At 37.6% G+C, this 9,725-nt stretch overlaps 1 protein-coding gene across 1 annotated transcript in view; it reads left to right on the top strand.

Annotated features, from left to right (window-relative positions):
• The window catches only part of LOC127625357 (ELMO domain-containing protein 1-like), a 10,755-nt gene extending 2,723 nt beyond the window's left edge, over nucleotides 1-8,032 (top strand). Inside the window, exons 3-11 of the mRNA XM_052100615.1 lie at nucleotides 1-71; nucleotides 203-231; nucleotides 414-511; nucleotides 662-791; nucleotides 1,878-2,011; nucleotides 2,149-2,217; nucleotides 3,077-3,127; nucleotides 3,872-4,005; nucleotides 6,023-8,032. The exon at nucleotides 1-71 is cut by the window's left edge and continues 75 nt beyond it. Of these exons, the coding sequence (XP_051956575.1) occupies nucleotides 1-71; nucleotides 203-231; nucleotides 414-511; nucleotides 662-791; nucleotides 1,878-2,011; nucleotides 2,149-2,217; nucleotides 3,077-3,127; nucleotides 3,872-4,005; nucleotides 6,023-6,198 (892 nt within the window). The 3' untranslated portion in view covers nucleotides 6,199-8,032. The remainder of the gene's footprint in view (nucleotides 72-202; nucleotides 232-413; nucleotides 512-661; nucleotides 792-1,877; nucleotides 2,012-2,148; nucleotides 2,218-3,076; nucleotides 3,128-3,871; nucleotides 4,006-6,022) is intronic.
• The last annotated feature ends 1,693 nt before the right edge of the window (nucleotides 8,033-9,725 follow it).

Genomic DNA, 9,725 nt, shown 5'->3' with positions numbered 1-9,725 from the left:
GACAGGAAGATGTGAGCTTCAACGCATCTGTTACAATAACAAACCTGGTGCTCGAAGGACGCTCAAGATCGGTAAATACTATGAATGACCTTTAGTGGAAATCACTAAGATACATCTATAAGGCACTTTGTCTTTTGGCTATTCTGGCTGTATAATGGAATTTCTTTGACACTGTTATTTAATGTTTCTTTTAATCTCACAGAATCATCACTCAAATGTTCTAAACACGAGGTGAGTTGAAGAGGTGGTAGGTGTATACACACTACAACACAGTAATATTGGAAGAATTTGTAGTATTATATGCTGAATCAAAAACTCATCTGATATTACAGTATAAGCAGCTTCAAGATTTGCCATGTTATACTAATTATGTTGCTAAATTGGATAATCTCTTCCTTCATTTACATCTATAGCTTTTGCAGTCTGCTGTCAGCGTTCACCCAGATTCTGTGGAAAAGACGATTGATGAAATAATGTTACTGAAAAAAATCAATCAAGACTCTAACCCACAGTAAGAACCCATGAGACCAATAATAGAACCACTATTTTAACAGAATTTAACAATACAGTGTGTACATCTACAATTAACTCAAGTTCCTAACAGTTAAAATACTTCAGTCACTTCTTGAACACATCTTAATATAGTAATATTTCTTCCCAGGCTTGGCATCTCTCTCCAGGCGTGCCTGCTCCAGATTGTGGGTTATCGAAACCTAGTTGCAGAGGTGGAGAAACTGCGAAGAGAGCCATATGACTGTGAAAACCCAGCACATGAGGAGATGCTCATGAAGGTATTGTGAGTAATGTGTATTTTTCTTGGTGGCTGTCAGCCCGAAAAAAGATAATATACACTTATTATTACACAGCTCTCTGGGATTCTTGATTCTGATTGGTTAATTGCAACATTGTGCTGTCAAATAGTTTTGAATTATGACCTCTAAACTATATTTGAACATTGTCCCTTTCAAGAAGTCTCCCTCCCACTGTCTTTGTACCACTCCAGAGTCACTTTCTTTCTTGCATAATTAAAGGGAAAGTTCACCCTAAAATATAAATTCTCTCATGTATTCTGCTACTGTGAGTAGCAACAGTAGTTGCTTAAAGGTATAGTTCACTCAAAAATGAAAATTCTCTCATAATTTACTCACCCTCATGACATCCCAGATGTGTATGAATTGCTTTCTTCTGCAGAACACAAATGAAGATCGTTAGAAGAATGTATCAGCTCTGTAAGTCCATTCAATGCAAGTGAATGGTGGTCAGAACTTTGAATGTCCAAAAAGCACATAAAGGCAGCATAAAAGTCATCCATACAACAGTACGTCTTCTAAAGCAATATGATAGCTGTGGATGAGAAGCAGATCTATATTTAAGTCCTTTTTTACTATAAATTCTCCTCCCTGCCCAGTAGATAGTGACATGCACAAATAATGTGTATCGCTTATCATATTGCTTTGAAGATATGGATTTAACCAATTTAGTCGTATGGATTACGTTTATGCTGTGTTTTGAGCTTCACATTTCTGGTCGCCTTTCACTTGTATGGACAAACAGAGCTGAGATATTCTTCTATAACTTGTGTTCTGCAGAAGAAGTAAATCATACACATCTGGGATGGCATGAGGGTGATTTTCATTTTTGGGTAAACTATCCCTTTAAATGCTTCCAGCTCAAATTAGTATTGGATGTCCTTCTATTTTCTTATTTGGTAAGTAGTTGTGTAATAAGTGGGATAATGTAGAGCCAGGTAGTGATTATTAGGAAATAAACCCTGCCTCACTTTAGGTTTACTGCTAAGACATAAATTAACAAATTTACAGTAGGCCATAACTGTCCTTGATGGTGATACTTTTCTGGAATATTTTTGAACTCAACAGTTGTGGAAGGAACTCTGTCCTGATTCTCCCCTCTCTGGACGCATCTCAAAGCAATGGTGTGAGATTGGTTTCCAAGGAAACGACCCCAAGACTGATTTCAGGGGCATGGGCCTTCTGGGCTTGCACAACCTACTGTGAGTATTTGAGTCTGCTGAAGTGAAATCAACACAATACATATTTAATCTTTATAGTTACTTAAACATACTCTCTTCAAGTAATTAATTTGAGCAATTTAGATGTTTTGTTGATCAATTTACCTCTTTATTTATAGGTATTTTGCAGAGCATGATAAAGCAACTGCTTTACAAGTCCTTCATGACTCCTTGCAGCCCAAACAAAGGTCAGCTATTTCAGTCACACGTATTTGTATTTGTCCTCAAAGCTGACAACTTATATATGAATGTACAGTAGTCTTTTACTGTTTTAATTTGATGGTCTTTTATAATCAGTCATGGTATAGGTATATAAATATATGATTCAGTGAAATCCAAACACACACATACACAGATCTGGACTGGACTGGATGCAGTCAAACCAACACACATCAGCAAATACACGCAAAGAGAGAATCAAACAGTAATTTCTTTGGAAGGTTAATAGGAATAGGAAAACACTAACAAGATCTTGCCACATGATGTAAGTTTGGTGGCCATTTACACAGAACCTGTTATCCATGTGATGCTTTATACTGTCTATGCGTACTAAGTTTATTTAACAAGTGCTTTGTTTAGAGTTCAAGTCATATGTGTGCATTTTTCATGCTGTGCAACCGATCACACCTTAAGCTTGTTTTGTCACCATGCATCATGCACATCAACACATCCACACATTCTTTTTTCTTTTCCTGCTTCATTTTTTTATTTCCATCACTTTGCCACGTGAAGGAACGTTTCCAAAGAGGAAGCCAGGTACCTCATCTTTTCTCTCTCAGTAAGAAAATCATTTTATAATTTTGCCTTAAATCTAATAACTGTATTTTTTTTTTAATCTTGAAAAAGTCCAACCTCACCTCACTCTAAACACAAGGCATTTTGCTCCATTGTAACATTGGTTAGTAAACGTGAATGCTTTCTCTTTTCTCCAGCCTCATGTTTTATTGTTGCCTGCATACGATTCCTCTTTTAAAAGCTTGTTGAGGTCTAAAAGCTCAGGCTGGAGTAGAGACACTCTAAAGTTTATTTATTTATTTTTTCACACAGCAAGATGAGCAAAGCTGAGTGGGACAAGAAGAAATTTGACAAAGCAATTGGGTGAGTTTAGAATGTTGCAAGCAATTCTAATTATCATTAATAATTAATACAAGACTTGCTATTATTTGCCTGGCAAATGACAAGTCACAAAAAAACAAAACAAAAAAACAACAACAACAACAATAACACCTGAGCCATATCTAGGGACCAGAATATCATTGAGACTTTGGGCTCTTTTCATTTTGGCCAGTACGCCACCACATAGACACCAACACCCTAGACACCACCCAGAACACTGTAGCAACGCAATGTATCTACAGTATATGCAAGTATATACATAATATACAAAAATACATTTTTAACTTTATATGACTTTTTCTCACTACATTGTGAAGTGGTCTTGTCAAATAAATGCCAATTCCTATACCTGTGAATCTTAAAAAAAAATGATCTTGTCTGTGCAGTAGTTATTAGTAGCCCTTTTTTCAACCCTGCTTGTGTGGCAGCATTGATGCTTTGTGTGAGGTTTTGGATAGACTCTCTCCTGCTTGTCGTGGGCTTTCAGGATGCATTAACTCTGATGTGCAGAGCGGAGCCTGTTTGCTCGCTATTCCGCTGACATTTTCACACACAGACACAATTAAAACACAAATACAGATGTATTCAAACAAACTAAGCACAAGTGGAAGCTAAATTAAACATGAGAACTCTCTGAACATTTTAGAATGTGTATTTACATTGAAAAAACTGTTTGGACCTCTCTTATATTTTGTTCCATGGTGACCCAAATCTTTTGTGGTGCAGATACTCCTTTGCCATAGTTGGCATAAACATCACGGACCTGGCATATTCCCTGCTGGTGAGTGGAGCGCTGAAGACTCATCTGTACAATGTGGCACCAGAGATGCCAAGTTTGGTGCACTTCCAACAGACCTTCTGTGAGTGTTACAATAATGTCACCATTGTACTCATTGTGAAAACAGATCTGGATATTTAATCTCATTGGAATATCTGAATTCCTTTTAAATTGAATTAAATTTGTCATAAGAGTTTCCTTTCTTAAAAGACCCCATGAAATCAAAATTAGAGTTTTGTGAATTTCCACATTCTTACTAGGAAAAGTGCAATGGAACACCTCTTGAAGTCAGACTTCCAACTTGGAAACATGTGCGGAAGTCTTGAACTCTAATGTCGCCAAGATAAGGGTGCGCCAATATAAGGGTGTGTGACGTCATGCAAATAGGTCAGCACCCGGGGAGATAATCAATGAAAACATAGACTTGGATTAAATAATAGCAATGTCAAAATTTTAACATAACATGATAATACAACTTGTTAAGCAAACGTTTGCAGAGACAGGTGTTCAAAACACGGTAAATTATACCAAAGTCCCTTTCAAGGCAAGTCAGTTCACTTGGCGACCATCTTTGAAATACTCTTGGGCAGGCTGGGTAGCTATTTTTCTATGTAAACAAGCAGCATACAAGTACAGCTCCTATTTACTGGAATGGGGAAAGACAGATATCTCCAAAACAGGGACAATCCCTGGGACAATCCCCCGGAGTAACCTGGAGTTATGTGCCTAGCTCAAGGACACAATGGTGGTGGTTGTGGGGATCGAACCAGCAACCTTCGGATTAACAGTTATGTGCTTTAGACCACTACACCACCATCATTGCCAACATTTAAAATTGGCAGTAAAATCTGACAACAATGGTATCATACATTGTGCTTCTTTAGCTCAGATTACGCAACAGAATTTTTCCTGGCTTGTAATGCACCTGTGCATTCTCGAGTTCACTGACAGCTGATGTCTTTATCTAAAAGGTGATTGGCTCTTTTACCTGTAAGTCATGACTTCCTTTTCTACTTCTATTGGGTGTTCTGATTTCTTTCATTAATTTTAATAGAAGTGACCTGTCTCTGCTAAATAGTCTCTGCCTATATTCTCTCTTGATGATCGTACACATTTAGAACAAATACTAGTATTGCAGCATTGTTTATAAGTTTGGTTGCTAGGAGACTTCTCTGTTTGCAGTCGAATACCTGCTAAGCTAATGGGAGCGTTGCAGTTTTCTTTCCTTATTCGTTATCATCCGAGCATCAGGAATTGGAATGCCTTTTTGGTCAAGAAGGAATTTCCCACATATGACTTTGAATGGATCACAGCATTATAGTCCATTTCTGTTAGCATATAGGCCATCTACTGTATATGCTAGAGTACTGGTTCCCAAAATGGGTGCAGCGGAATCTCTGCTCAGTTAATTAATTTAATTGTCACCGACAGGGACGCATTATCGCACAGGCTTACCTGGGCTGAAGTCCCAGGGATCCATCACACTATATACCTTTTTCATACTCCGGGTTTTGGAATGGGGAAGTAAACATTTGCAGGTAAACTTCGACACCGGTGAATGGGAGACCACAGCAAATATGTTCACTTACCCATTTTCTCCAAGACCAAAAGAAAACATCCACTATTTAGTTTGAATGACCTTCCAGAAGAGGAAAAAAATAGAGAGGGGTGGATTAAGACAGTCAGATGGGAGAAGATGGCACATTTACTGTCACTCTCTCAGCAGCTGTAATCGAAACTCCTCTTCCCCCAAAGAACCCCCCCCCCCCCCCAAATATGTTTCTATTGTTTTAAGCATAAACCACACCACATTTTGTGATATTTCTCTAAAAACAAGACAGAATTATATGTCATTGTGCTTCTCATGTAGTTTTTAAAGAGAACAATACTTTTTGCAGTGTACTGACTATATAAGGTTAGCCCTTTGATATGTTGAGCCCCAACATCCTGTTTCTATAGGAAATACGTCAAGTATTAATAGACACAAGACACAAAGGTTCACTTGTCAAGCAATTTCATGGGGTCTTTAAATCCATGAAGACATGGGTTCTGTGTCATTTTTATAACCTTTTATCTTCTATCCATACTTTTTATCTCAGGTTATCTGATGCAGGAGTTCCACAAGTTTTGGATCGAGGAAGATCCATGTGACATCATGGAGTTCAATCGTGTGCGCACCAAGTTCTACAAGTGCATCCTAAAGCAGCTGAAGAATCCTGACATGGCACTCTGTCCTCACTTCACTGCCTCTGACCTTCACCTGGTCAACCTGTAGCTTCTCTTTCACCTCAATTCTCATGACCCCTGATATTTCACTTTTTCATCCTTAAGGTCCATGTCTCAACAACATCACATTACTGCCAACTGCTCAGTCAGTCTCATGAATGTCATATTCTTAGGCTAATCCCTCAATGAATCTCCCTCTCTCCCGTCCAATCAGAAAATAATTATAGATCACCAGCACTGCTGAAGACAATGTTGATTGTATGTGCACATGGCAATAGTGCACCACCCTATAACTGAGTCACCTGATTCTGATATTTACAGCTACTGTATGCTGAAGTCTTAAAGGAATAGTTCACTCAAAAATGTAAATTATCTCATTATGTAATCACCCTTATGTCGCAATGATTTTTTAACTAACAAACAAGCATAAAAGCACCATCAAAGTATTCCATATGACTCATGAGCTGTATTACAAATCATTTGATAGTTTCGTGTAAGGACCAGTTCAAAATTTAAGTCGTTATTCACTGAAAATCTTGGAACGATATAAGGGTAATTACTGATAGAATTTCCATTTTCAGGTGAACTGTTTCTCAGGCAACATTCATCTGTATATGAAGTGAAATGAAGTGGAGAGAGATGTTTCCTAATAGCACAGGGCTCCCTATCCACCAGTAGGTAGCGCTGTTGGTACATATTAGGTCAAACATTAAGCCTAGGCATAAGAGAGCTTCTATGTACCACATTAGGTGCAGTAGACTGCATTGATACCAGGCACACTTGGTAGTAGTTTTCCCTCTTGTATACAGTACCATTTACTTTCTGTTGCAGATCTCTTTTAGAGATACAACTTAAATGAAGGAATTGTATGTTTTTTTCTTTTCTAAAGTCCATTAACAGTACCATTATCCTCATGAACTGAAATGTACACTATCTTCATATGAATATCACATAATGTACTGATTACTACATGTTGCCAAGAAGCAGAGCTTAAAAACAAATATTTACTTGCCAAATGGTAGGATAATGTGTGTTTTGTGAATGTTGTCATACAGAGCACATGATTGTTTTGAAAAAAGAAATGTATTAAGTGTCTATGTAAAAAATATGGAATGTTTGATTTTTCTGTTTTAGCACCAAAGCAATAAGTGACGTTCAGAGCAGTTACTGTAGTTGTTTTGCTTTATTTTGCACAAGTGTTGCCTCTATTGTTCAGTCTTTTATTAACACATTAATTAGCATAATTATGTACAACTCTAAAGTTTAGACCTGAGTGTCCTTTACTTTAGGCTTTCTTTAGTCTCTCTTAGTTGTATTTCTTCAACTTTTACAACTTTTTGAGTAACATCACAATGCATGCTCTCCATTTTGCTCTTCTGTTTATTTATTTATTTTCGTAAATAACATTATGTACAGTCACAGGGGTTGCATGGTAATTTAGTTTTTGCCTGCAAAACAATTTATTACAAAATTCATTATTAGAATGTCACTTAATTTCAAGGCAATGTTGCAAATCAGTGCAATGTATGCTACTGACAGTGTTAAGCAGCTTTCTTATATATATATATATAAAAAAAGCATTGTTTTAACTGTGATTTTTAATCTGTAAAGTATCAGAGTTGTGTCATCGGTTTCCCATTGCGGTCATTTTAAAAATGAGACAGAAGCACTTGCTGTACATAATGCCTTAGAGTTGGAATACATCTAAACATTATTAAAGCTCATCATTGTGCATGGCTGAATTCTTCATGTAACTGTTTGTACCCCTCTTTTTATTTCACAAATATAAATAAGCTTGCACATAAACAGCTCTAATGATCAGGCTCTTAATCAAGTGAAGTCTTTGTTCTGGGGTATTAAAAAAATAAATAAATAAATGTACCACACAATAAAAGGTGCACGTTGGAGATTTTACTTTTTCGTTATGTGAGAAAATAAAAAGTAAGTTATATGCAAGCATTTTATGCTGTTATGAAACTGAGGAAGCATTGTTTAGAACGACAAATGGATTAATCAGAAACTATAGGCAAGGCAAGATTTTTTTTAATGAGCTACTATTATACTAAGCTTACTCTAATCACATCAAAATCAAGACCCGAATAGAAACATGCTGCTGTTTTCTTACTGTGGTGTCCATGTCTGTCCAGTAGTTCCCTAGATGTATCAAATGGGGGCAGTATTGTACAAGATATTTTCACAGAATTCTCACTTTATGTAAACGCTGACTGAGTTCAGAATTGCACACATTACTCATATTGCTATAACTACTTCCCCGTCATATGTTTGTAGCCTCTGTCATCCTGATCATCCATGCACTCAGCCATGAAGTGTATGAATTGTATGCTGTGTTGTAGTTGTGTGCTGTAGTAGAGGTCTGCACGGGCCTTAAAATGAAACTGCGGTCGCTGAAATCAAGGGAGAAAAATCAATCAGAAAAGTGTCATAAGAAGGAAAGATTGATAGGTCAACCCTTCACATATATCTACAAAAGGTAGAGGATGGGAAGACATTAACAGCTGGATACAAAGGAACAACTGAGGCGAAGAAGATAATTAGAGAAGACAGAGGAGGAGCTTGCAGACCACATACAAAAACTTTCTGACAGTTTCTATGGCCTCACTACAAAGAAATGACGTGAACTGGCAAACAGGAACAACAATCCAGTCCCCAGCAACTGGACAGAGAATAGACTTCCATGTCTATTTCTTAATCCTAGAGAATTGGCAAACCATCTTCAGGTTTCAGAACAGTTTGGCAGGTTAGTCTGAATGTATAGGACAGCCAAGGATCAGTGAGTGCCACAAAAAAAAAACGCAGTCCACATAGTTAAATTGAGTGACTAATGTAGGTCGTAATTATTTCAGAGCTGTAGACGAATTAGTTGTAATATTTTTTTTCATGAACACCAATAATATCAGCAGAATGGTGGATTTAATTATTAAGAATTTTATTTAGAGTTACACTATAAAAATCTAATTAATACAATAGTTAGTAGGCCTAACTGTTTTCTCAGATGGCTCAACTTACCTTGTTATCTGGATCAACTTACCCCAACATGAGGCAAGTTGAGCCACAAGACAACTTTTTGTGGGGGGACCCCATGGTTTGTTGTCTAATTGAGTTAGGCACACTGCTAAGGTTTTAATTGATGGCACACATCCTGAAATGTTGGTGTATGCATTAGTTTTATTCCTGTCTCATATTCCCTTGACTATAGGTTGACTTAAGGTAAAAATGGCCATCTTACCCAAACCCGAAATCCTATTTGTAAAACTGACCCTAATCTGTCCCGAAACCCATCAGGTACTCGGGTCACGTCGGGCCTGGGTCAGGTTACAGACCTCTATGCTGTAGTGACACCTCCGCTTAAAGGGGCACCTTTAGATTTGTGAACAAACGGGCCCCTGTTATATGCACATCAGTGACTAATGGCACTTTTCCACTGCACGTTACGGTTCGACTCGCCTCAACTCTACTCGCTTTACTTTTCTGAGCTTGCATTTCCATTGCACTTTAGTGTCACCTCAACGTGGGTGGGATTATGGCTGATCGTCATAGTTGTGCCGCCTCTTCTGC

Source organism: Xyrauchen texanus, chromosome 31 (assembly GCF_025860055.1).
Source record: "Xyrauchen texanus isolate HMW12.3.18 chromosome 31, RBS_HiC_50CHRs, whole genome shotgun sequence".
Classification (NCBI taxonomy): Eukaryota; Metazoa; Chordata; class Actinopteri; order Cypriniformes; family Catostomidae; genus Xyrauchen; species Xyrauchen texanus.
The sequence above is the reverse complement of the archived record's forward strand: the minus strand, read 5'-3'. Positions and strand labels throughout refer to the sequence as shown.